The 24,959-nt window shown below is 37.9% G+C and overlaps 9 protein-coding genes across 9 annotated transcripts; 4 read left to right on the plus strand and 5 right to left on the minus strand.

Annotated features, from left to right (window-relative positions):
- Positions 1-771: 771 nt before the first annotated feature.
- SOCG_01788 (Vid27 family protein) lies at positions 772-3,713 on the minus strand. Its single transcript, XM_013164741.1, has 4 exons — positions 3,602-3,713; positions 3,466-3,558; positions 1,416-3,410; positions 772-1,355 (listed from the first exon to the last, which is right to left on the minus strand). Exons 1-4 carry the CDS (start codon positions 3,622-3,624, stop codon positions 986-988), a joined length of 2,481 nt encoding a protein of 826 aa, XP_013020195.1. The 5' UTR covers positions 3,625-3,713; the 3' UTR covers positions 772-985.
- Positions 3,714-3,843: 130 nt separating this feature from the next.
- On the minus strand, positions 3,844-6,564 carry SOCG_01789 (kinesin-like protein Klp6). The gene is made up of 2 exons (XM_013164742.1): positions 6,473-6,564; positions 3,844-6,434 (listed from the first exon to the last, which is right to left on the minus strand). Exons 1-2 carry the CDS (start codon positions 6,501-6,503, stop codon positions 4,129-4,131), a joined length of 2,337 nt encoding a protein of 778 aa, XP_013020196.1. The 5' UTR covers positions 6,504-6,564; the 3' UTR covers positions 3,844-4,128.
- A 199-nt stretch (positions 6,565-6,763) lies between these two features.
- Positions 6,764-7,523, plus strand: SOCG_01790 (40S ribosomal protein S19). The gene is made up of 2 exons (XM_013164743.1): positions 6,764-6,882; positions 7,024-7,523. Exons 1-2 carry the CDS (start codon positions 6,807-6,809, stop codon positions 7,377-7,379), a joined length of 432 nt encoding a protein of 143 aa, XP_013020197.1. The 5' UTR covers positions 6,764-6,806; the 3' UTR covers positions 7,380-7,523.
- Positions 7,524-8,519: 996 nt separating this feature from the next.
- On the plus strand, positions 8,520-11,010 carry SOCG_01791 (response regulator Mcs4). Its single transcript, XM_013164744.1, has one exon. The coding sequence runs from the start codon at positions 8,732-8,734 to the stop codon at positions 10,289-10,291; it is 1,560 nt and encodes a 519-aa protein (XP_013020198.1). The 5' UTR covers positions 8,520-8,731; the 3' UTR covers positions 10,292-11,010.
- SOCG_01792 (tRNA pseudouridine synthase Pus2) lies at positions 10,949-12,891 on the plus strand. The gene is made up of 2 exons (XM_013164745.1): positions 10,949-12,470; positions 12,508-12,891. Exons 1-2 carry the CDS (start codon positions 11,191-11,193, stop codon positions 12,572-12,574), a joined length of 1,347 nt encoding a protein of 448 aa, XP_013020199.1. The 5' UTR covers positions 10,949-11,190; the 3' UTR covers positions 12,575-12,891.
- A 499-nt stretch (positions 12,892-13,390) lies between these two features.
- On the plus strand, positions 13,391-17,958 carry SOCG_01793 (P-type ATPase). Its single transcript, XM_013164746.1, has one exon. It carries the CDS (start codon positions 13,600-13,602, stop codon positions 17,362-17,364), a length of 3,765 nt encoding a protein of 1,254 aa, XP_013020200.1. The 5' UTR covers positions 13,391-13,599; the 3' UTR covers positions 17,365-17,958.
- Positions 17,392-19,401, minus strand: SOCG_01794 (3-oxoacyl-[acyl-carrier-protein]-synthase). The gene is made up of 3 exons (XM_013164747.1): positions 18,607-19,401; positions 17,727-18,515; positions 17,392-17,688 (listed from the first exon to the last, which is right to left on the minus strand). The coding sequence occupies exons 1-3, from the start codon at positions 18,925-18,927 to the stop codon at positions 17,518-17,520; spliced, it is 1,281 nt and encodes a 426-aa protein (XP_013020201.1). The 5' UTR covers positions 18,928-19,401; the 3' UTR covers positions 17,392-17,517.
- Positions 19,335-22,385, minus strand: SOCG_01795 (pif1 helicase Pfh1). The gene has a single exon (XM_013164748.1). The coding sequence runs from the start codon at positions 21,893-21,895 to the stop codon at positions 19,529-19,531; it is 2,367 nt and encodes a 788-aa protein (XP_013020202.1). The 5' UTR covers positions 21,896-22,385; the 3' UTR covers positions 19,335-19,528.
- Positions 22,386-22,506: 121 nt separating this feature from the next.
- SOCG_01796 (sphingosine hydroxylase) lies at positions 22,507-24,301 on the minus strand. The gene has a single exon (XM_013164749.1). It carries the CDS (start codon positions 23,948-23,950, stop codon positions 23,057-23,059), a length of 894 nt encoding a protein of 297 aa, XP_013020203.1. The 5' UTR covers positions 23,951-24,301; the 3' UTR covers positions 22,507-23,056.
- Positions 24,302-24,959: the final 658 nt, after the last annotated feature.

Consider the following 24,959-nt stretch of genomic DNA (forward strand, 5'->3'; position numbering starts at 1 on the left):
GACAAGAAGTTTCTATCTATTCTATTGCAAAAGATGGCAATTGCACCTAAAGAAAGAACGGTGCAATGGTTAACGACAAATCAGTTAAATGAACAATTTGCTTTTTTCTTTTCTTTCTTGGCTGGTTTTGTTGAGTCTTTTGCTTTCTAAACTTGAGTTATGCTAAAAAAAAGAAAGACTACTAATTAAAAAAGATGGTTGTTGCCCTTTTTTTGATTTTTTTATTTAAAGAATATTTATGTTTTCATGAGCAGTTGGTTGTGATGATCATCACAACCAGCAGAAAGAGTGATTACTGAAGCAACAGCGGTGGTCGATCCTTTGCAAGATTAATGTTTTTCATTTTATGATGTTGCTTCTTTGATGCTTTTTTTCTCTCACCCAACAGATCCCTTAGATCCCTTAAAAATTCTTTCTTTGGGATCTTTGTCCGTTCATTCTATATGTCGGTTTCTTTCGTACTGTCTCGTATTTATATATCAAATATCTGTAGCTGATTTGGTGGGTTAAACTTGGTAATTTTCCTATACAATATTTAATGAGTTTTTCTCACCCTTGAAGTGAATTAATTATAATTATTATAGTAATAATATATGTTTGAGAAGTTAAACCACAAGTTCTGTAAGTAAATGTAAAGTAGAGTGAATCCAAAGCTACAAGAAGCTACCAGCTGCTTGGAGTTTGAAAAGAAATCGAAACTGTCAAACAAAATCAATCATCTACCAAGCCATCAAAAACAAATTCACTAGATTTGATTATTCATTCAAATATATATATATCTATTTATATCTCTTGGTTGTCTTGTCTATGGCAAAAAAAAGCTAAGCACGCCTTTATCAATCCAAATACCCGCTTTTTTTTTCATCTCGATTCTTCCTTATTATTGAATTGGGAATTCTTATGTAGAAAACACCAAAACCTCAAGACAATTAATACTTCGTAAAAAAAAAAACGACGTATTATCCTTCATCGTTTTGTAATCTTTTTAGTATGGCTCATTCACGATATCACTGCGGGAAGGTGCTTTGGATGCTGCTGGGGTACAGATAGATGCTCGGGTAGGTCGACGTAAAGAAGACTTGTCAATCATAGTGACATCGTCCGGCAAAGCTACAATCATGTTTTTGTCTGTGCCAAACCGAAAATCTTCCGCTTGAATGTTGGCTTGGTAGCGTCGAAGCTTGTATTTGTCCGTCTTGCCACGCTTGACAAGGTCCATGTTCCAGCTTATTAAATATGGACCAACACTTGATATGATTGTAGTTTCTTTAGCATCAATACCCGTGTTGAACTTTGCTGTCGTAAACGACACTCCGTCTTTTAACTCGCCTTGCATCATGGCCACATGTTGAGGACTATAACATGTTAGTTGCTATCTTATTTCGTTTCTTCACCCCTTTTCATTTCACACTTACCTTAACTGAAGACGTTTTGGCTTTGGTTTGCTGTCTTTACCAAAGCTACGTTCAAATCCCAATTTGCCTGCATAGCGTCCATCTTTGATTCGAGCGTCGATCAACAGCAAATATGTTTTGCAAGTTGCAAGAACCCAATTTCCATCCGCTGTTACATCAATACCAATAATGGGCTCTCCCAAAGCAGGTAAAGCTGTTTTCGCATTAATACCAAGTCTATCAAATAATCGGATATCGCCCTTATCGCTTGCAACCGCAATGTAACCTTTCTCAGTGGTAGCAGCTGTGTGAAAGTGATTGCGTGTAGCATACTGTTTAAACTCCTCGGCAACCAACTTGTTTCCGTTTACTCGAGGATCAATACGGAAAATGGAATTGTTTGACAAGCCCACCAACGTCTTTTCTGCAGTCATCTGTGCAAATTTGTTATCAGGAGCCACGGCCACCAAAGGTACATCGTCATGGATTTTCCATTCTTCTACCACTTTTCCATATTCTACATCCATATTGTATAGATGGTGAGGGGAATCTTTCGTTTGAAATACTATAGAAGAGTCTTGGTTCTGCAACAAAATCTTGCTAGGTTGTAAAGGCTTACCGTTCGGTTTCTTCAAGTTATCAATCGACGTGTCAAACTTTAGGTTATTATCGACGTGCTTAAATACCCCAATTCTGTTATTTCGTGCCACGTAAGAACGATCATTTTTATATCCTACCGCCAGGATACTATTCTTCTCGTCCTTTGTCTCTTTCCTCCACCTTGACTCATCAATCTCGCTATCTTCACTTTCACTAAGCTCTGTAAAAGAATCACGAACTTGGCTTTCATTCTCCTCTTCCGAATCTTCTTGTCGCAATTGACGCAACACTGCATCTTCGTCTTCCTCGGAATCTGCATCAGGCATTTCATCATCCTCGTAAAATGCATCACGAACATATTCCCGTTCATCATCCTTAATTTTGAGCCACTTTTGTTGGTTCAAGTTTTCCCACAAAGCTCGCATTAGGATTTCCTGAAATTTATCCATTTCTTCCTGATTTGGAAAGCGCAATAACCATGAGAATGCAGTTCCAATTTCATCATAGTAGTTCCAAATAAAGGAAAGATGTTCAAAAGAAAAAACCGGATTCATACTTGAACCTACCGATTGATTCATCCATTTTCGCTCTTTCGACGTGAGCGTAAACCAATAGTCCCAATTTCCAAGGTCATAAACACAAGCTTCCACATCTTTAGTTTGTAAAACGAAGATTTCCTCCAAAGAATCAAATAAATAAAGCTCAGCATGAACAAACCCCATTAATTCCCCTTCAAACGAATCCTCTGTTTCCTCTTCACCATCTTCCTCTTCCGCTCCCAAATCTGTTCGTCCTTCTTTCATAATTTCTTTTTCCAAATCAACCACTTTTGGGGCTTTTTGCTTCGTTTCAGTGATTTCGCGGGAGGGTTTCACTTGAGATGGTTGTGGATTTGAAGTTATGAAATCTTGTGCAGCTATTTCATCCAATTCATCTTGGTTAAGGTTATAAGACTTATGACGAGCCAAGTCTTCGGATTTCAAATCGAGTTTGGTAACTATATTCTCCAGACTATCAGTAGACGAGTGAAGACGATTGATAGGCATACTAAATTGTTCTAAATCTGCAAGCGTAGCTTTGCTGTGAGGCTGGCGGTACTTTCGTTCATACATGCATTGCAATGCAACCATTTCAAATGTATAGGCCACACCTTCTTGTAACCCATCTTCACAAGTAAATTCATATAAAGTTCCATCTTGAAATTCTGGATTATCCCACATCATTGTAATACCGTCCTTCTTCACCTCAAATCGTAGATTCAATCGTTCATCCAGTAGAAATGCTTGTTCATCCTCAACCTCATCGGATCCATCGCCCTCCAAAATTTCTTCTCCTTCTTCATACGCTCTTTGAATTACCAATTGATACTGGAATTCCGCGGTCGTCCTTCGAATGGAAGCACTTGCATCCTTAAACCTGTTTTCCATAGTTAGTTTCGTGTCTTCATCTGTCATTCCTCTCGCAAACTTACATGCACTCTCGAAAATCATTATGAACAGAATACAATTGACCATATGGAATTTGCATAATTTCACTTGATGTGGAATTTCCCCATATGTACTTCCTAAACTTAGTTAGCAAAGTCGCTCATTCTGCATTGCCCGTACCCCAAGGACTTTAACATAAACATTTTCAAAATTTTAGTAAAAACAGATCATAAAATGCCAATTCTCTTCCTTTTCCCTCGCTTTTGGCACTTTGGATGCGTCTACATGTTTGCCCTCTTTGAAGTCATCGCCCAAGTAACATCGTTACTTTTATTTACATAGGGTATTTACTTATGGATTGAAAGGCAACATGATGAACAGAAACGGAATAACTTTTACAATCGTTTCAGTAGAGTAACTTTTAATGCTTGTGAATAAGTCGTTATTTAATTTACTTTCTACTACGAACGATAGATTTAGCGGAGCCAAAAAAATAAAACTGCGTGTATTATATGTATTAGTGCATTAAAGTAATTCATCAAAAAGAAAACAAGGAAAAGAAAGGAATGGCAGTAATCATTACAATGAGAAACGGTAAAACGACACAAAAAATTGAGAATCATTAAAAAGAGCGTGGATGAGGGTGTAGCAAGCAGCATTATGACTATTGCGCTCCACAGGTTAAAAGTTCCATAATAGAATGTACATTAGCTTTTCTTCTCTGGATTTTTTAGAAGAGGTTGCATGACGAGCGATGTTCGTCGACTTGCTATTGCTTCGGGATTGAGCTTAAGAAGGGAATCGCGTTTAGGATACTGCATGGTAGATGGGGGAGGCATTAAATTAGAATCCGAATCAAGTTGAGGTGTTGGTGTCATTTTGGTTGGTGAAGATGGACTATCGGGTCGACGCATAGGAGACCCCAACCGAAATTGAGAAGGCTTATTTTTAGAAGGATCCAGAGACCATCGCTTAGGTTTTGTTTTTGATCCAGAGGCTGCTAAAGGGCTTCCCAAAGGCATCTCACTAAAACGGACACGTTTTTTTAATGGCTTTTTCAAAACACGAGCTGCTTTAGTGGGTGAACGAGCTTTAAACTTGCTTGGTGACTGAGGAAGATCATTCACAGACGTTGACCCGAACTGCTTTGGTAAAGGGGGAAACCTCGTAGCTTTGAATTGAGTCACTGAAGGAGAAATACCAACCAGTTGATCGAAAGCATTGGCAAGATACTCGTTTGTATCGACAGCCTCCTCAGGGAGTAAAGGAAGCATTGAAAACATGCTTTGTAGCATCTTCTTTGTAACATTAGATAGAGACTCTGCTTCCGATCTTACATCCAAAATTTGATTTTCAACAATGGACTTCAATAGATCGACCTCGTCTTGAAGCATATCAGCATATAAATCGTCACCCTCTGCTTTAAACGAAGCTATAATGTGAGATATACTGTTCAAGAATGTTTTACATATTTCATCAGGATTAACTTTTGAAAAAATTAAAGTACGTTCAGCATAAAGTTGTTCAAGTCGACTTTTCACCAACTCCAACTCTTTTTTAGGAATTGCCTCATGGTTTTCTGCTTGTGCTATCCAAACTTGAGAAAGATGAATTTCATCCTCAAGCTTTCTGAGAGTACGAACGTTGTGTACAAGTTCTTTTTGTAAATCTCGAGATCCATCAAAAGAAGCTTTCAAGATATTCCTTGCTTCCAGCATTCGAACTTCACGAGAAGATATTTTCCTCGCTTCCTTCGAAGATAAGGATTGATTGGATTCCTCTGATATACGTTTTTGCAAAAACGATACACGCTGCCGAAGCTCATAGATGACCCGAACATATTCACTAACATGTCGATCCACACTAATAGTATTTCGTGTCACCTTGGTTTTGATATTTTTTGCTCGATTTCCATATTTGAGCGTATTATGGGTTTCATCATAATGTTGAGAAGAAGGTGAAACGCATACAATCATAACAGTTTTACAATTCCCTCCAAGACTGAATTTCAAAAGTCGTGTGAGGTTTGAATCCCTGTAAGGAACATGTTGTCGACGACGTTGGTCGCATAAAGAATTGATACAATTTCCTAATGCTAGTAATGAACGGTTTATGTTAGCACCTTCTATCAAGCGATCGCCACGGTTCTTTGTCGCGCTAGCCCGTTCGGAACCCGCTAAATCAATAAATGAAAATACCGATTGCAATTCCTTCCCATCAGGATTAGAGCGAGGTTTTTGATGAATGTAAATTTGCAAAACAGCATGGGATCGCGAAGAAACCGCGTTTGCCTCAGTTGGGGACATAGTGCGATTGTTATTGCCACGTACAATAATATCCATCACCTCCTCCAGATCCTTTGGTGAAAAGCATGTAAGACCCGGAACTGAAATGTTTTGGTCAGCATCTTCTCGAATAGTCAATGATTTGGGAGTCACTAACGAGGTTGGATCTTGAGAAAGCAGATCACGAATTTTTTCATTATAAATTTCCAAGTAAGATACTGAAAGCTCAACGTCCATGGTAGCTTTGACATTCTCGATTCGAGTTAACAACTCGCGCATTGTAAGAAATATAATACCAGGATCGTTGGGCTCACCACTAATAGTATGTGTTTTCCCGCATCCCGTAGCACCGTATGCAAAGACCGTAGCATTGTATCCTTCAAGTACACTGTCTAGCAAAGATTTTGTAGTTCCTTCGTATACCTCTTCTTGCGTAGCATTGTCATGAAAAAGTCTATCAAAAGCAAACCGAAGGTCCCGAAACCGCTTACCAGCAGAGAGTATAGATTTTTGGACACCAGCTAATGGGTTTTCCTCTGGAGGATCAAATACTAACACATTGTTATCCAAGACACGTAAGATGCGCCGAATCCCCCTTTTTTTCGTCTGTTCGGAGAAATATGAGGACGACTTTGCTCCCGCAAGGGAACCATCACCAAGATATTCTGCTGAATTAGGTGTTTCAACCAACAATTCTTGTTCTTGTTCGGTAAACGGTCTCACTCGCACTGAAGGTTAGCAATTCTGCTGGATACGAATAACCTACCTGCTACGAATATTGACGAATCGTTTTTCATGGCAAACCATAAAGATTTTGCCCAAAAGAAGGAATATTGGTAGATGGAAAACAAGCACTGCCTAGTACAGTAGAAGATGGAAATGTAAGTGTAAACAAAGCTCCAAAATTTAAAAAACGAACATAGACTTTTTATTAAAACTATTTATAAAAATGTAATTTATTATTTTGTATTTTCATTTCTATCATATTTTGATTTTCTGATTTAGCAGTCACTTAATGTTTCAAGGCTAGCAACAGAGGAGGACAGAAATTTGTGGTAGGAAAACTTGATCATCTTCACCCACGCATAAAATTAAAAACAATGGCAGGTGTATCTGTTAAGGACGTTGATGCTCAACGGTTTATTACCGCTTATTCTGCTTTCTTAAAGAGATCAGGTATGTAAAAAGAATGAGAAACGGAGGCGTATTTGCATAAATAAGGCTTGTGAACCCTTCAGTAGGAGTAATATCCGACTGAGTTTGTGGGATATTTGCTTGAATAGAAAAGGAAGAAGGAAATTAACATGTGTTTTTTAGGCAAAATGGCCACTCCCCAATGGATTGATATCGTTAAGACTGGTACCCATAAGGAGTTGGCTCCTTATGATCCTGATTGGTACTTTGTTCGTGCTGCTGCCATTGCTCGCCATATTTACCTCCGTAAGGATGTCGGTGTCGGCCGTCTTTGCAAGGTTTATGGTGGCTCTGTCAACCGTGGCATGCGTCCTTCTCACCACCGTGATGGATCCGGTAGCGTCCAACGCAAGGTCATTCAAAGCTTAGAAAAGATTGGTGTCCTTGAAAAGTCTGATAACGGTGGCCGTCGCATCTCCCAACAAGGTCAACGTGACTTGGATCGCATTGCTTACTCCTTGTTGGAAGAGGAAGAGTAAACGATTGTTGAAACACGTTAGCTCCTAGATAAAAAACGAAAATTATATAAATAAAAAATGATGCTTTGTGGGTGCAAAGACAAGGTTGTCTTGAGATAATGCCGTAATTTAAACTGAATAGTAGTAGGTCTTGAACGTTGGGAAGGATAGCAGCATTGTTTAAATATATAGTTAAAGTGAAGAATTGCTAGTTTCCTAGTTAGAACATTTGGTCAAGCTATGATTATGCGATATGGATTTGTAAAATAAGTGAATTGTTTCAAAAACTCATACCGATTTTTTCAATGTTGAAAAAAGACTTGCTGCAACAAAAAAAAAAAAAAAAAAAAAAAAAAATTAAAATTATAGGGCACCTTTTTCGTTCCCAAGATGCTCCTACCATTTTAGTTACGAGAATGCGTTTACGAACTAGTTATTATTAAAATTAAGCCAAAATTTGCCATAGATTTAGAAAGAACAGATACAAAAGAATCTTAGAAGTTACAATAATAAATATTATGTTTGGACGTTCTATGAAATGATACAAAACAAGACATACTTACTATTGACGTTGATCATCATTTGCAGCTTTTGTCGTTCAAGAAGCATACTCCTTGCTAAAAGTAACCTGTAATATGAAAAGCAAATCAAAAGAAAATTTACCTCGCCGACACATCATCGTAACTGTTTAATCTGTCTACTATATATAGCAATCACTCCCAACGTAATGAAAACGAGCGACTCATTGAGCGCATGAGTACTCACTCAACATACAATTTCATCCCTTTAGATGAACAATTGTTAAAATCCTTTGGTGGACCTCTTTCTCCTTTCATGCATCTGTAATCGTTCATCTCATGGATGCTACTGCTTCAATAAATTTCATTAGATGGCCATTATAAATTACTGGATACAATGTCAAGATCAATCTCTTTAAAACAACCTTCAGACTTTGTTTATGGCCTTCTCCATATAGCCAGGCCTTCTTCCTTAGCAGAATTCTTTGATTAATATTTTACCGAGATGTAACATAGTCGTTATTACTATATGATTTATAAAAGCATGCTATTTTTGTATAATGATATAATTTCACCGAATATTAACGCCATGTTCAGTAAGGTAACGACAGGGTTACCTATTCGTCGGTGAAGACAAGGAGTTAAATGAAGCATGCAAAGAGCCAACCATCTCATTTCGTCTTTTCTTGGTTTTTCTGCTTTACTTCATTTTTTTTTCGTTTTTGCTTCTAGTAACATTATTATTATTTAAAAAAAAAACTAATATCCAAGATTAAATGGTATCAAGCTCTTAATAACTCGTTTATAAGCCTCAATCAAAGTCAAGAAAGCCAAGGTCCATATTTAAAATAGCTAATGCGAGTTTGGTTTAAGAAACTTCCAGATGGAGTTATAAGCTCCGTTCTCGTAAGCGAGGAAAGTCTAGTGGATGATTTAAAAGATGCAATTACTCAAAAATTCCCTTTGCGGATCGGGCAACACGTTGATGCACCCGAACTGAATATTCGCCTCAATATTCCGAAAAATGGTACTAGTGATGCTCAAACTAGAGACCTGGAACCAAATGATAATATTTTATTGATTTTGAATTACTACTTTCCTCATGGCCAAACCATGGATGATGCGCTTTTGGTGAGTGCACCAGCTGTTTCCTCTGCACAAACTCAGCTACGCGGCAGCTCATTGCCTTCCACTAGGTCAAACAGTTATGAAATGACTACGAACAATAGTTTTTCTGAAAATGTATCCGCCTCCCAACTCCCCAATTCAATTTCTGAATCAAGTTCTCACCACAGACAGTCCTTCGTTTCTGAACTATCAGAGTCCCCTTCTAATAATTCCCTCCATCGAGTACCTAGTAATTCTTATTTTAGTAAGGGTTCCAGTGTGGGAACGCCTACTGGCCGTTCGGCAGGAAGAACTCGTTCAAATACACTCGTTAATAAACCAGGGGTTCTTCTTTTACCTCGCTATTCGCGGCACCAGAGCAATAGTAATCGCTCTGGTGTATCGGATCATGCTTCTAATGAAAGGTCTAGTTCTGCAGTCAATACTATCTCTAAACAGACGTCTGATACCTCTGTTGGTTCTACTGGTACAATCAAGGCAGAACAAAGTAAACCTGTAGTGACACCGAAGAGCAGCAGTGATTCTTTATTCAATAGACCTAATTCGTCTCCTTTTCAAAATACCTTGGTCAACGATGCTTCGTCTATGGACGTCGAACAGATGGTACCCAGTTCCACCGTTAATAATGCTTCGGGAGTGCCTGTACCAGAAACGTTGACCAAATCTACTGATTTACCTCAGTTGAGTTATTCTGATAATCCTAATGATAGTATAACCAACTCCCCTGTAAATGTACTAGGAACGGACTCCATGTCTGGCAAAACGACTTTTGCTAGCTTACTGGAAGGTGTTATTCCTCCTATCGAGGTTTTAATTGTTGAAGACAACATTATTAATCAGAAAATCCTTGAAGCCTTCATGAAGAAACGTAATATTTCTTCAGAAGTCGCTAAAGACGGTCCGGAAGCTTTAGAAAAGTGGAAAAAGAAATCTTTTCACTTAATTTTAATGGATATCCAACTTCCCACCTTATCAGGCATAGATGTTACCAAAGAGATTCGACGACTGGAGCGTCTTAATGCCATAGGTCTAGTTGCTCAGAAACCGTCTGAACCTATTCCTGAGAACGAGCTGTTACCACCCGACAAGTTCCAGTCGCCGGTTATTATCGTTGCTTTGACAGCTTCCAGTTTGATGGCTGATAGAAATGAAGCTTTAGCAGCAGGTTGTAATGATTTCCTGACGAAGCCTGTGTCGCTTGTATGGCTTGAAAAGAAAATTACGGAATGGGGTTGCATGCAAGCACTGATTGACTGGAACAGATGGCGGCGCTTCCGCGGTCACTAATCCCATGTGTTTAATATCTTATTATTATTTTTTCCACAAATATTGTAATAGTGGATCTATTGGGCATTGTGATATATACGCATATGTGTGTATTTCGATGTTCTATTCTATCACTTGTTAATTTTTTTGCTAATCTCTGGTTACAGACAATATCTTGATTGATTTTGCTTATAATTTATTTTTTGTTACCAAAAACTCTCGAATGGTTCACGTTTTGTCTTATTTAATGAAACAAACTGTGCTTATTGCCAAGATGACCATGGCTTGGAAAGCGTCTAATGCTTCGGGGTACTCTCATAATAGAGCAGGAATATCTTCCAAAAAAAAAACACATTAGAGAGATGATTATCAATGTACTATTCTGTTCACTGGTGGTTATTACTATTAATGTCCTTTCGATGAATTTCCCGTTCAGTGTGGTTAGTTTGACCAGGAACTTTGCATAACGAAGTTCTTGTTCTGTATATGTATTGCACAACTATCCTAATTATTTACCTTCTTAACCGTGTTACGAATCTTTCTGATCGTTTGAATTATTAGATTTTCTTTTATTTCTTCTCGTATCATATAACAATACCCTCTATAGTGATATGGTTTTAAGCAGTCTTCTATATGTTTTTGTGCCTTAATTTTGGCTTCAATTCTCCTTAGGTTTGTAATATAGTCAAAATAAACCATTGTATTAATATTATTTTACCTTTTTTTTATGCTTTGTTATTAGTATCCACAGGAGCTGCCTGAGTAAAAATGAAACGTACTAGCTAAGACCTACTCCTTTCATCCGAGCTATTAGTACTACCTGATATACACTTGGTTTAAAGGCTTCCCTGTGCTACAAAATTACATACAGAATTTTATTTCGTTAGTGATTTCTGAATAAAGGGCTTAACGTTGGTGGTATGGCTGAAAAAAGAAAAGTTGAGGATGAATTGATTCCTTCTAGTAATGAACATGTTAAGAAGGTTGCTACTGTAACAAGTGTCAGTGAGGACGCTATTCGAGAGAGGATCGTGATATTACTTGGGTATTCAGGATTAGGTTACCATGGAGTTCAAATAAATGAGCCCTTGAAGACGATTGAAGGGGACATTGTACATGCTTTACAGGATTTGGGATATCTCAAAAAAGAGAAAATAGACGAAAACAAACTTGTGATTGCCAGGTCTGCAAGGACGGACAAAGGAGTCCATACACTTGGAAACCTTGTTTCTATCAACGTGTTTATACAAGATTCAGTAAATCCATCAGTGCTGCGTGAACAGCTGAATGAAAAATTAAACAGACAAATACGCATATGGGATGTATTCAAGGTACATAAGTATTTTAATCCAAGAATTTCTTGCGAGTCCCGAACATATGAATATATGATACCGTCGTTTGCATTGATTCCACCAAAGGAATCGACGCCTTTTTTTAAAAAATCACAAAAAAATTTAAATAGGGAGCCGGAAAATGAATTGGAAAGTCTATTGTTGTCTTCTACTGCCAAAGCTAGAAGTTTTTGGGAACAAGTAGAAAATAAACGAGAGGAGCTTAAGAAAGAGTTCGAAAAGGATCCTGAAACATTTACCAATCCATTTACTGGAATTTTTCCAGAAAAGCCTATCCCTGCTCACATAAAAATCCCAAATGAAGCTAAACTAAAAAAAGCTCAAAAACTGGCCGACCATTACTATTGCATGCACTACCGAATCTCTGAAGACCGCCTTCAAATACTTCAACAAATCCTTCAATTATATTTAGGCAGACACAATTTTCATAACTTTACAGTCACTCAGGACCCGAAGGCATCTAGCAACTATCGGATTATTGAATCAATTGAATGTGGTAAACCATTCGTCTATGAGCAGTGGGAGTGGATTCCTGTAACGATTCGCGGAAATTCTTTTATGTTAAATCAAATACGTAAAATGATGGCTCATGCTCTTATGGTGATACGAAGTTGCGCAAGGTCGAATGTCCTTACAAAGTCTCTTTCACCGGACGTATCTATGAACATTAGCAAGAGTCCTGGGCATGTGTTACTTTTGAAGGATATAAACTATTCCTCTTACAACAAGTCGCTACAGAATGAGAATCATTTCCAAATAGATCTTGTAAAATATAGAGACCAAATGGAAAAACTTAAGGAAGAAGTCATATACCCAGATATCATCCACTTGGAAAAGAAAGAAAAAATGTAAGTGTTGTTTTATTTATTTAACTAATAATCGCAGGTTTTTTAGTTTTTTGGCGTATGCTGATCAGCATACAAAAGGTCAGTTTGATTATTTGTTTCAGTAATTGCCTCTTTCAGACCATTTTTATTTTTGTTTTATTTTTATTTTTGATAAAGGATATTCCATTTTCTTTCTGTTTGACGCACCAAAGAAGAAATTGCAAAAAATCTTTTTTTTTGTTTGTTTATTTACATCTATTATCATTTTATACATACCCTACCCTAAATCCTTATATGATTTTTACTACATATAGGCTCAACGCTCTTCCTGCTTTTACCAACTACCCAGTGTAAATACTGAGCAGATATTTTATATACAATAAGTATTTCTGTTTAACCGCATTTAGAAGAAAAAGTATGAAATAGGAAGTTAAAACATGTTTGATGTAGAAATTGATGAGTGAAACCTAAAGCTAGTTTATTCACCTTTACAAGGATTGTTTCTTACCTTGTAAAGGTTGCTAAGACCTAGCAAGAAAAAATTGATGATATATCGGATTGCTTGGCAGTTCTATTCAAGTTAGTCCCTACGAGCATCAATACATGATATTCAAAATATGTTGGAATTAATTCAGTAATTTGCATTAATAAAACTTGCAGTGTTTTAACAAAGTTCGAGCTATGATAGTTGTATTCTAATAGAGGTTAAAAATTTCTTACATATTGCAGTTGACTTGGGAAAGTTGGGAAAGCTGGATTATAAATGTTCTATATCTTTTATTTTATTTTATTTTATTCCTTCATGTTGTATAAAGAAATCCAATCCAAACGTTGGTATAAGTGTAATAAAGCAAGTAGTAGCGACTAGGTTTTTGTTTACGCGAACTGACCAGCACTTGTTGCTTACACTAACACCCGTAGTTCGTCCCTTCCCACCATCGCAATTATAACAAGAAAACGGGTTGATTGCTTGTTTTCTTTACATTCATTTACTGTATTATATTCAAGCTGGCCCAAAAAACCTTGGAATTCGGGGTTTTTCTTATTGACGACGCCGATTATAGCAGTTATTGAAATTGTACAATTACGGCTTGCTTTGTGAGGAAACAATCAAGCTTGGGGTTTTTAATACGACGCTCATTTTCAATCAATGTCCAGAAATGTAGAAAGTAGGCAAAATGCTCCAAGGGACTCTGAAGACTCATTATCCTCAGACATTACATTTCATGGAACAAATGGTCCGCAGGAAAATCCGTTTTTAGGAAGAGATGAGTTTGAGGATATCTTCGGTGCTGAAAGCCAGTTCATTTCTTCTGGACAGGACTTGAGAAATCCTTTTTTGAGCGATGACAGACCAGGCCGTGTAGATCAAATAAATGACCCTAACAATGCCTACGTTAGAACAACAGGTGCTGATGTACGAAAAATTGAAATTCCTTTGCGTAATTTTGCAGATCCGATTCAAAACGATGACTACATACCTCGACGACGACGTGGCTTTTTTGAACAATTGAAATCTCTAAAGCAGGTCTTTAAGAAAAAAGAAAAACATATTGATCCTAAAGAACTGGGTCCTAGGATCATTACCATTAATGACTACACTGCTAATCATTTCTCAAACAATGTCGTCTCGACGTGCAAGTACAATGTAGCTAGTTTCCTTCCTAAATTCTTACAGGAGCAGTTTTCCAAATACTCGAATTTGTTCTTTTTGTTCACTGCTATTATCCAGCAAATACCTGGTATAACACCCATGAACCGTTATACAACAATCGCTCCCATGCTCATCGTTTTGTCTGTATCCGGAGTAAAAGAGGTCATGGAAGACATTAAACGAAAACAACAGGATGAAGAAACGAATACCTCTGTTTGTCATGTTATGCAAGGTACTGGATTTATAGAAAAGCAATGGAAAGAAGTTCAAGTTGGTGATATCGTGAAGGTCGTCTCTGAGACCTTCTTTCCAGCTGATCTTATCCTGCTGTCTTCTTCCGAACCAGAGGGCCTTTGCTATATTGAAACAGCTAACCTTGACGGCGAAACAAATCTCAAGGTAAAACAAGCGCTTCCTGAAACCTCTAGTTTGTTGAAGCCAATCGAGCTAAGTCAGTTAGAAGGTACAGTCAAGTCTGAACAACCAAACAATAGTTTGTATACTTACGATGCAACAATAAAACTTCTTCCCGATAATCGTGAGTTACCCCTGGGCCCAGAACAATTATTGCTTCGTGGTGCTCAGCTTCGCAATACACCCTGGGTTTATGGCATAGTTACTTTTACTGGGCATGAAACCAAACTCATGAAAAATACAACGAAAACTCCCATAAAACGTACTGCCGTTGAAAAGCAGGTCAATACACAGATTCTCTACCTCGTACTAATTTTTGTTTTTCTTTGTTTTTGTTCTTCACTTGGTTCTCTTATACAGCGATCTGTTTATGGTTCCGCTTTCTCATACTTGCATATTACAGCTTCTCGTGGAGGTGAATTTTTCAAACAGCTTCTGACATTTTGGATTTTGTACTCCAACCTTGTCCCTATATCTCTTTTTGTCACTTTTGAATTGGTCCGTTATGTACAAGCCCAACTTATTAGCAGTGACCTCGATATGTACAACGAAGAAACAGATGTACCTGCTGCGTGCCGTACATCTTCATTAGTAGAAGAATTGGGTCAAGTCAGTTATATTTTTAGTGATAAAACCGGTACATTGACTCGTAATCAAATGGATTTCCGTCAATGCTCTATCGCTGGCTTAGCTTATGCCGATGTCGTACCAGAAGAGCGCCAATACTCAGAAGATTTGGATTCTGACATGATTGTATATGACTTTTCGACATTAAAGAAAAATCTTGATTCCAGCAATGGTGATTTGATTCATCACTTTTTGTTAGTACTCTCAATTTGTCAGACCGTTATTCCCGAATATGATGAAACATCTAATTCAATAAAGTACCAAGCTTCATCTCCTGACGAAGGAGCATTAGTGAAAGGAGCCGCTAGCATCGGTTATGAATTCCTAGCTAGAAAGCCACGATATGTTACAGTTAAATTGTTTGATAAGGAAGAAACTTATGAGTTGCTTAACATTTGCGAATTTAATTCCACGAGAAAGAGAATGTCCATAATTTTTCGTTCTCCTGATGGGAAGATCCGACTCTATATTAAAGGTGCTGATACTGTCATTCTAGACAGACTTGCTGGTGAATGTCCCTATCTCAAAACTACAATTCACCATCTAGAGGATTATGCAACTGTTGGTTTGCGAACATTATGTATAGCTATGAGGGAAATCTCTGATTCTGATTATCAAAGGTGGTCGGTTATTTACGAAGCAGCTTCAACGAGTTTAGTGGACAGAGCCCAGAAGCTGATGGATGCTGCAGAGATGATTGAGAAAGATTTAACTCTTCTTGGTGCTACAGCTATTGAGGACAGGTTGCAAGATGGGGTGCCTGATACAATCTCAACTCTTCAAACAGCTGGTATAAAGATTTGGGTATTAACAGGAGATAGACAAGAAACCGCTATCAATATTGGAATGAGCTGTAAGCTTATTGATGAGGATATGGGCCTAGTCATTGTAAACGAGCAGACAAAGGAAGCTACAGCTGAAAGCATTATGTCTAAGCTTTCTTCCATATATAGAAATGAGCATAACAGTGGAAGTATAGAGTCAATGGCACTAATTATTGATGGTGTTTCTCTTACTTTCGCTTTGGAACGTTCACTAGAGCGTCGCTTCTTCGAACTCGCCTCTCTATGCCGTGCAGTTATATGTTGTCGAGTTTCTCCATTGCAGAAAGCACTAGTAGTGAAGATGGTAAAACGAAATACAGATTCCATCTTGTTGGCTATCGGTGATGGTGCAAACGACGTTCCTATGATCCAAGCTGCGAATATCGGCGTTGGAATAAGTGGAATGGAGGGTCTACAAGCTGTTAGAAGTTCAGATTTCTCTATTTCTCAGTTTTGTTATTTGAGGAAGCTGTTGTTGGTCCACGGATCATGGTGCTATCAACGCCTTGGTAAATTGATTCTTTTTTCGTTTTACAAGAATGTGGCTCTCTATATGACTCAATTTTGGTTTGCCTTTTGTAATGCCTTTTCTGGACAAGTTACTTACGAGTCTTGGTCAATTTCGTTATACAATGTTCTTTTTACAGTTCTGCCTCCAATTATTATAGGAATTTTTGATCAGTATGTAAGCGCAAGCCAGTTATACCAATATCCCCAACTCTATCAACTAGGACAACGTGACGAGTTTTTTAATTTAAAGCGATTTTGGGCATGGATTGCGAATGGGTTCTATCATTCATTACTTTTATTTTTATGTTCCCTAGCTGTATTCGCGTACGATGGCCCAAATTCTAATGGACCCACTTCTGGTCACTGGGTTTGGGGCACCACTCTGTATGCAATGATTTTAGCTACCGTCTTAGGTAAAGCCGCTCTTGTTACTAATCACTGGACCTATTACATGCTTATTGCTACTCTAGGATCTTTTGTCTTTTGGTTGGTTTTCATGCCTATATATGCTGTGGTTGCGCCAGCCATTGGGTTTTCAAAGGAATTCAAGGGCATCATACCTTATCTGCATGGAAATTTAAAATTTTGGGCTTCAATACTTGTATTTCCTACATTTGCCTTGATGCGTGACTTCGTTTGGAAGTATTCGTCGAGAATGTACTACCCCGAAGAATATCATTATGTTCAAGAGATACAAAAGTATAATGTTACAGATTATAGACCACGAATGATTGGATTTCACAAAGCTATCCGAAAGATTCGGCAGATGCAAAGAATGCGCAAACAAAGAGGATATGCTTTTTCACAAGGAGAGGAAGATCAATCCAGAATTCTCAATGCTTACGATACAACTCATGTACGAGGTGCTTACGGAGAAATGCGCTAAGAGTATCAAAATAGAAAACAAGAAATGCGTGCCAGCTTCTTTCCTTTTATTTTCTAGATTATGTTTTAATGAGTTTTCTATATGTTTGCTTGTAATAATTAAAAATTACTCGTTAAATAAACCTTCGATATCATTTTTAGACTAACAACCCTTTTACGAACGATAGGAGCCTATACATAGAGACGCATTTGTTCCTCCGAAACCAAAACTGTTTGTTAATGCATAATTCACAGTTTTCAATTTTGTTTTATTGGGAACGTAGTCGCACTGATCTTCTTCTGGAATGTCGGTTTTTTGAAAATTTAGAGTTGCAGGAATAGTTTTCTATGGTTATTAGTAAAGTGTTAAAAAAGAGTACATACTTCATGTATAGCCAAAATTGTAAAGATTGATTCAACTGCTCCAGCAGCTCCTAAGAGATGTCCAATGGAGCCTTTAGAGCTTGAAACTGAAACTGAGTGAGGGTCAATGCCATCGTCTTTCAAGAGAGTTGCAATGGCTTTACTTTCGGAGGCGTCACCGAGCTTTGTAGAGGTAGCATGGGCGTTTATGTAATCCAATTTTCCAGAAGATACATTCGCATTCTTCAGAGCCTTTTTCATAGCTGCGTAGGCGGATGAACCATTCGGATTTGGTGCAGTGATATTATAGTTATCAGCAGATTGACCGAAGCCGAGGACTTCAGCATAGATTTTGGCGTTTCTGCGCTTAGCATGCTCAAGTTCTTCGAGCACCAAGGCTCCAGCACCTTCTCCGATGACAAAACCATCTCTTTCCGAGTCAAAAGGACGAGAGGCTTTTGACGGATCGTCATTAAACTTCGTAGATAAACTCCTGGCTTTGCTAAACCCAGCTAAAACCAATGGATTGATACATGACTCAGAGCCACCAGCTAATATTACATTGGCTTGGTCAAGTTTGATTAAGTTGTAAGCATCACCGATGGCGTGGCAGCCAGCAGCACAGGCAGTGGTTACAGTATGGTTGCAGGCTCGAAAGCCATACTGTTGAGAAATATATCCTGCTGGCATATTCATTAGGACTTTTGTAATAATTCTAGGAGAGATCTTGCGTATCCCGCTATTGATAAAAACGTTGTTTTGCTGAATGGCATCTTCCAAATTTCCCATTCCGGTCGCAAAACAGACGCCCTACAAAATTAATATTAGCAAAAACTATTTCAGCCAATTTTGAATTCAACACCTGACCCGTAAGGTACTCCTTCGTAAACACAGAACATACAGTAGCTTCTTTTTCTTCGTCACTAATATCTATCCATCTAGCATCAGAGAGAGCTTCAGAAGAAGCCGCTAAAGCAAATTGAGTAAATTCTGCAGTTTCACGTAGTTTGCTTGAATTAATGTAAGCTTGGGGATTCCATTCGCCTTCATTGGTGCCTCTGGGTACCAAGCCTGCTATTTGACTTGGCAGGGATTCAAACCTTGGATTATCTTTTAAAGAAGCAATACCAGATTTTCCTTGAAGTAAGCCATTCCATGTCCTTTTTATTCCACAACCAAGAGGAGTTACGGCTCCTAATCCGGTAATTACCACTCGCCTCATTTTTTTTTATTAACAAATTTAAAAGCTGTTTTAAATGAATTAAAATGCAACAGTCTTTATTAGAAAAAGGGGCATGACAAGCTAATAAGTCGAATAGTAGATACTTGTAATCCTTCATGCAGGTATCGATTCTTTCAATTGCAAAGATTCATGTAGGTAGACTTTTCATTATTCATCTGTTTATTATGAATGAAAGATAGATGAATTGTATAAATTAAATCAAAACTGGCTTTTGTTAATATTCAGTTTATTGATGAAAAACATTCTTGTAACGATCGTTGAAATGGAAACAGCATCCGCTTAAGTCTTCCTGCTAAGGGTATGTTTTTTTATTTCAATCATAAAACAAAAATGCTCTTTGCTTACTGAATTACATTGTTTAAATATATACAGATAATTAATGATTTGCATTATTAGGACTTATTGAAATACGACAATAAAAAAGAAAACAACAATAAAAAAGATATGTGAATTAGCACACCAAGAACCTTTTCATCCCATAATAAACTTATACAAAAGTAAAGGTACGAAGCCTAAATATAAATAAAAAGACTTACAAGAAATATACATATAACAAATAAATATCCAATAGATTGGAACATCATTTGAAAGGACCAGTCTTCACTTTATTTTCATTGCGAATAGGGACACCATTGACGGAGTCGAGTTGCTTATAAAACTGAACGACTTTCGGATGGGCCATAACTTTGGACGGAGAAAAATTAAGTATTTGTAGTCCTTTTTGTGAAGTAGCTCTTGAAAGTGCAACGTAAGCCTGTCCTTTTTCAAATACACGACCCAAGTCTACTTTAACTCGGTCAAGGGTTTGACCCTGTGCCTTGTGTATGGAAATGGCATACGCTAGAATTAAAGGAATTTGACTCCTTGATGCCTGAATTTCACCGTTTGGTAACTCTATGTTCCAGGTTTCTCTTTGTACCACTATGGTTCTCTCACCGCCATTAGCAAGTTTAAAGCGTACAAGAGGCCATTTTGTGGAAATAGAAGAAGCTTTCTTCATAGACAACAGCTTATGTTTCTTCTGCTTTACATCTGGCAAATCATACGGAAGCACATCCAAAGTATCGTATTCAAAAGGATTTCTTCCTTGCATTTCAGCATCCTTCTTTTCTATTTGATATGTTTCTTCGTCAATAAAACCAATTACTTTCCCTAAAGATCCATTTACCAACTGGTCATCGATATTTTTTATAAGCATCACCTGTGCGTTTATTTTTAATACAAGCTGTGCAGGAGCCATACAGTTTTGAAGTAACTTGTCTCGAAATTCTCGGTCCCGGACGGTACCGCTGTCTATAGAAGTGAACGTTATTGGATCTTGATGAATCTGTTGCATACGCATTCCATTCGACCGCTCGACTTCATTACGAGTCGGAAACAGCTCAGTCGGAAGAAGTCCATCTGCGTAGTTGATTTCTCTACTCAGAAACCTAAACTTTCTAACCGAGTTTTCCGATAACCTTCCAAGGCGCAACTCATTGAGCATGTTAACAAACTCTTCATCTTTTTGTCGGAACACATGAGTTAAGCCAATGGTATAATCCAAAGCAGTTTTCCAAGTATTCGATTCAAAACAGAACTTTGCTTCTTTTCCTGAGTCAGGAACGGGTGGAAGTTGGAAGAAATCTCCTGTCAAAACCAATTGTATGCCTCCAAAGGGTCTAGCATCTTTTCGTATAACACGACCTACTTCTTCCAATTTGTCCATTAAATCCGCATCAACCATAGAAACCTCATCAATAATGAGAACTTTTGTTCGAAGCCAACGGGTCATACTTTTTTTGTTCTTCTTTATTTTAGATACAAGAAAATCAACGGATTCTCTTGCTAAGCCGGCACCTGCAAAGGAGTGTAATGTGACGCCGCCAATGTTACAAGCTGCTAGTCCTGTGGAGGCCGTAACAGCAACACGGTCTGTTTGCTTTCGATACTTCATCTTTAGAGCTTCAATTATCTTCCTCAAAAGTACTGATTTACCAGTACCAGCGGAACCGGTAAAAAAGATGCTATGTTGTTGTTCAACAACCATATCTAGAATTCGTTTTTGTTCGTCTGAAAGGAAAATACTGGGAACAGCTCGTTTCCGGCTAGGATCGGAAACAGTCCTGAACAAAGAAGAATCAACAGGTTTCGAAGCAACGGTAGAAGCAGGCGCCTTTTTGGTGATACGCCCGTTTCGCGTTGCTAAGCCAGTCTTGGGCATGCTATCAAGCGAAACACTCCTGGTACCAGGGGACGCTTTTTGGGAATCATTTGCAACGATTCCTTGTTGTGATTGTACTTTGGGATTCTCTTCCTTTGGTGGGTTTGGATCACCATATCGAAATGGGTCTAGAGCCCATGGAAGAGTACGAGAACGTTTAATGGGATGTCTTTGTTGCGAACGAGCTGACTGCGTTTGAATTGTGGAATTTCTGGAGGCCTCTTCCACCAATCGAGGGAGAGTAGAAGTAGTTCGATTGGCATTTGCAATCATAGATCCAGTTAACTTTGTATGCTCGACGGGAGAGGAAGACCAGGGTATTGCTTTTTGATCAATTTCCGACTCAACAGCGAAATCGTCGTCTATATCATTTTCATCTATGTAAACCCCGTGTAGTGTATCAGTAGCCGCACTTTCGTGAGGTTCAGGGGGATTGAAAATCGGCAACGCTGGATCTGAAGAATCAAAAGCATCATTTTCATCTAAATTTTGAAGAATTGTGTTTGAAAACTCTCTCTTCAAAGGAGCAGTTGGATTCGGCGAAGGATGGTGACCAGCTTTGGAAGCTGGAGCAGAAGTTTGAAAACCATCGGAAGAATGATTGTGTATATCTCTAATTATGGATGAGTTTTCCTTTGCTTGAGAATATGCCAGACTATTTTTTTGTTGAGCTCTTTGAAACATTCTGGGAAGGTTGAACCGAAAAGAACGACTATGCTTTACAAAAGAAAGGCCAGAAAACATTCATAAAATGTAATTTAAGATGGATTCTCCACTACGAGCACTGCCTCATTCAAAGAAGCAACAAGAGGGTTTAGTCAACAGAGCACAAAATTTCAGAAGCTCAATTCTATGAAGGAATCCAAATTTGACCAGACAAACTATTTGGGAAAGAGTTAGGATCGTTTGAAATATGTTTTACAACAAAAAACCAAAGGCCACGGCGACTTTGTCCTAGAAAGATGTATGAGCAACCTTTTCCATTCGTCGACGACAATTCCTTCTAGGAACTTCCAGTACGGATAAAAAGTATTTCTTAAACTTGGATGAACACAATGAAGTACCTGTTAATTTTAAAATAAATTTGACAAAACGAGCATCAGCTCTTCTGAGGTGCGTGGATAAAAGCAAGTACGAGACAACGTGTTCGTGTCGCGTTTGAAGAACACGGATTGGTTTAGGTAAACAAACGAAATAATGAACACCAAAAAAAAGAATAAGAAAAAGAAAAAGCAGTGGATAACTAATCAAGTAAACAACGAAGAAGAGAAAGAAAGATGATTTGAAATGATTCTTGCTTGAAATATTACATATTTAAGATGTTAATAATACAAGGAATATCACAGGAAAAAAAATTGTGGTAAACAATTATAATTTATTTGAATAATGGTAAGAAAATGATGAGAAACAGTAAAATACTATTGGCATAAATAAAGACCGGTACGATGCAACGAACCTTTACATGGTTCATAGAAAAAAAAAACAGGCCGAAGAAGTGGGAAAATCGGTCAAGGAAAAAGCCCTTTTTGAATGTGGAACCGAAGAAGGATTAAAGCCAAGCAAACTCCAAGGATTGGAATGCATTCTTCAAAATTTGAGATTTATAAATATTGAATAATTTATACTCGGATGAAGTAAAGCTTGCACAGGTACTTGCGAGAAGTCAAACTGAACAGTATTAAATTAAAAAGGAAAATCGAAAAAATGAGTGGAGAAGAGAACGGTATTGGAGAAAGTGTCCTGAAAAGATTCCAATAAACAAACAAAAAAGAGAAAAACTGCGATAACGATGGCAAACAGTAGCAGCATGCATGGTACGAAATTGGAAGATTAGAAAAAAAAATTAATAGAGGATTTAAGTTAGTAAAGAAACAAAAAAAAGAGCAAACAACAACTATAGCAGGATTAATTGACTTTTTTGACATCCAAGGTATTATTAGCGCCTCTAATTTTACGTTCAATCATACTCTCAGCCTTGGGGGCCATGTAAGTACCCAAGACGTGGTCCCAGAAAGTAAAGAAAGGCTGAGAAAAGTTCTTTTGGAAACCATAAGGTTGGTGATGAAGATCGTGGTAACGGGCATTATTGGCAAAGAAGATTTGAAGAGGGTCGTAAGGAAAGAGGTAACCACAGTGATCATCGACGGTTTTCAAAGTAGAAAGGGTGAAGAAAACGATGGCTTGGTTGGGGCTCAAGCCGGCGACAAGATAGGCGACACCAGCGCCAAAAGTGTCCAAAATCAAACCTTCAAAGGGGTGGTTGTACAAGGCGCCCATGGCATAAGGGACTTGCAAGCGATGATGATGAGCATGGATCATGTTGTACAACTTTTTGTTGTAGTGCAAGTATCTGTGCCAAAAGTATTGCCAAGTATCGATTATGAAAAAGGCAAACATGTATTGGAACAGAGGGACGAGGCAATTGTAGGCAAGAGAAGGAAGGAAAGGGAGAGCTTGGACGAGAGATGAAAAGTACTTTTCGAAAAACGATTGATAGCGCAAGAGTTGCAATTGATGGTTTACGGGTTCGGGATAACCTTCAAAAATGGCCAAAGCGACACCGACGACGATTTCACAGAATTGTTGAAAGACGACGGCACGGAAGACTGCCAGATGGGGAACACGGTTGCGCTTTGTAACCTCTTCGGGAGAATGGATACGGTATTTTTCGAAAAAAGGCGAGTTGAGCCAATGCAGGAAAGCAAAGAATCCAGAGGCAATCCAATACACCAAGATAGGCGAGAGCAAGGAAGCCGTGACTGGATTCCAGGTAGTGAGCATTTCAAAGGTCGTGACCATGGTGAAGATGAGCAACGAACTAGAAAAAGAAAAACCAAAGAAAAGTAAAGAACAGGTCAAGCCAAAAGCCAAACTGAAATGGAAATGGAAGCGTTCAAGCAAAACGCACTTGCGAAATCAAGAAAGCAAAAAAAAAAAAATTCTTGTTCAATCAAAAACAAGAAACGTTTGTATTTTTCTTTGCAAGCAACGTTTCTTTCAATAAAAGTCGTTGTTGCTAAAGTCAGATGGTTTCTCTCAACAAAGTATTATATAACGAGCAAGAAGGTTCTTTAAAATTTTTACTGTACTTTATCAACTATCGTTAAACTACGATAACAAAAACCACAGTACTACAAAGAGGCATCTTCCTCCATACCAATAGCACATATATATAAACCTTCTCAATTATCAGATGAGAAAGCACAACACCTGGACCATCGGAAGACACGGATTCCGATATCGCATGATATTATAAATAACGCAATTCTAGAAAGCATCCGCATATGAGTTAAAGATGATTACTGAGCCATGACAAATGCGTTATTTACGAGAAAAAGAGAAAAGAATAGTATGATTTATCATAGAAGAAATATTATAGGAAGATGCTTAAGAAAAGAAACTACTATTGTTTGTAAAGAAGATGAATTGAGAGGGAAAAATGCCGATGAATAAATAAAAGGAAAGAAAACCATAAACAAATCATCAGTTTTATCGAATGTTTTTGTTGAAAAATCGCATGTTTTTTTTTTATTTTTTCTCCTGAAAATCGCACGTTTTCTACGGATGCGGTTGGTGGAAGGGTGAGGCGTAAATCTCGTTTAAGATAAGCTTAGTTGTTTCTACAGAGAACCGAGACATAAAAGAATCGCTTAGGGAAAAGAAAAGAAAAGAAGTAGAATGCTACGAACAGAATTGGCGAGTTTGCAGGCTTCAACCTTGGGAGATGTCAGTCTTGTATATCAATGGTTTCCTTGCTTGTTGGTTATTAGAATAAAAAATGATTGAAATATTTTCTTGTATATCTTGC

Source organism: Schizosaccharomyces octosporus, assembly GCF_000150505.1.
Source record: "Schizosaccharomyces octosporus yFS286 unplaced genomic scaffold supercont6.3, whole genome shotgun sequence".
Taxonomy (NCBI): domain Eukaryota; kingdom Fungi; phylum Ascomycota; class Schizosaccharomycetes; order Schizosaccharomycetales; family Schizosaccharomycetaceae; genus Schizosaccharomyces; species Schizosaccharomyces octosporus.

Excerpts from the sequence above, each read along its gene's own strand:
- SOCG_01790 (XM_013164743.1), top strand. The coding sequence starts at position 6,807 with ATGGCAGGTGTATCTGTTAAGGACGTTGATGCTCAACGGTTTATTACC. Across the intron at positions 6,883-7,023 it reads TGCTTTCTTAAAGAGATCAG|GCAAAATGGCCACTCCCCAA; the intron begins GTATGTAAAAAG and ends TGTGTTTTTTAG.
- SOCG_01796 (XM_013164749.1), bottom strand. The coding sequence starts at position 23,950 with ATGGTCACGACCTTTGAAATGCTCACTACCTGGAATCCAGTCACGGCT.
- SOCG_01793 (XM_013164746.1), top strand. The coding sequence starts at position 13,600 with ATGTCCAGAAATGTAGAAAGTAGGCAAAATGCTCCAAGGGACTCTGAA.
- SOCG_01791 (XM_013164744.1), top strand. The coding sequence starts at position 8,732 with ATGCGAGTTTGGTTTAAGAAACTTCCAGATGGAGTTATAAGCTCCGTT.
- SOCG_01792 (XM_013164745.1), top strand. The coding sequence starts at position 11,191 with ATGGCTGAAAAAAGAAAAGTTGAGGATGAATTGATTCCTTCTAGTAAT. Across the intron at positions 12,471-12,507 it reads TTGGAAAAGAAAGAAAAAAT|GTTTTTTAGTTTTTTGGCGT; the intron begins GTAAGTGTTGTT and ends TAATAATCGCAG.
- SOCG_01794 (XM_013164747.1), bottom strand. The coding sequence starts at position 18,927 with ATGAGGCGAGTGGTAATTACCGGATTAGGAGCCGTAACTCCTCTTGGT. Across the intron at positions 18,516-18,606 it reads ACGAAGAAAAAGAAGCTACT|GGCGTCTGTTTTGCGACCGG; the intron begins GTATGTTCTGTG and ends TTAATTTTGTAG. Across the intron at positions 17,689-17,726 it reads CAATTTTGGCTATACATGAA|AAAACTATTCCTGCAACTCT; the intron begins GTATGTACTCTT and ends TAATAACCATAG.
- SOCG_01795 (XM_013164748.1), bottom strand. The coding sequence starts at position 21,895 with ATGTTTTCTGGCCTTTCTTTTGTAAAGCATAGTCGTTCTTTTCGGTTC.
- SOCG_01788 (XM_013164741.1), bottom strand. The coding sequence starts at position 3,624 with ATGTTTATGTTAAAGTCCTTGGG. Across the intron at positions 3,559-3,601 it reads TTTATGTTAAAGTCCTTGGG|GAAGTACATATGGGGAAATT; the intron begins GTACGGGCAATG and ends AACTAAGTTTAG. Across the intron at positions 3,411-3,465 it reads AATGATTTTCGAGAGTGCAT|GTTTAAGGATGCAAGTGCTT; the intron begins GTAAGTTTGCGA and ends TATGGAAAACAG.
- SOCG_01789 (XM_013164742.1), bottom strand. The coding sequence starts at position 6,503 with ATGAAAAACGATTCGTCAATATTCGTAGCAG. Across the intron at positions 6,435-6,472 it reads TTCGTCAATATTCGTAGCAG|TGCGAGTGAGACCGTTTACC; the intron begins GTAGGTTATTCG and ends GCTAACCTTCAG.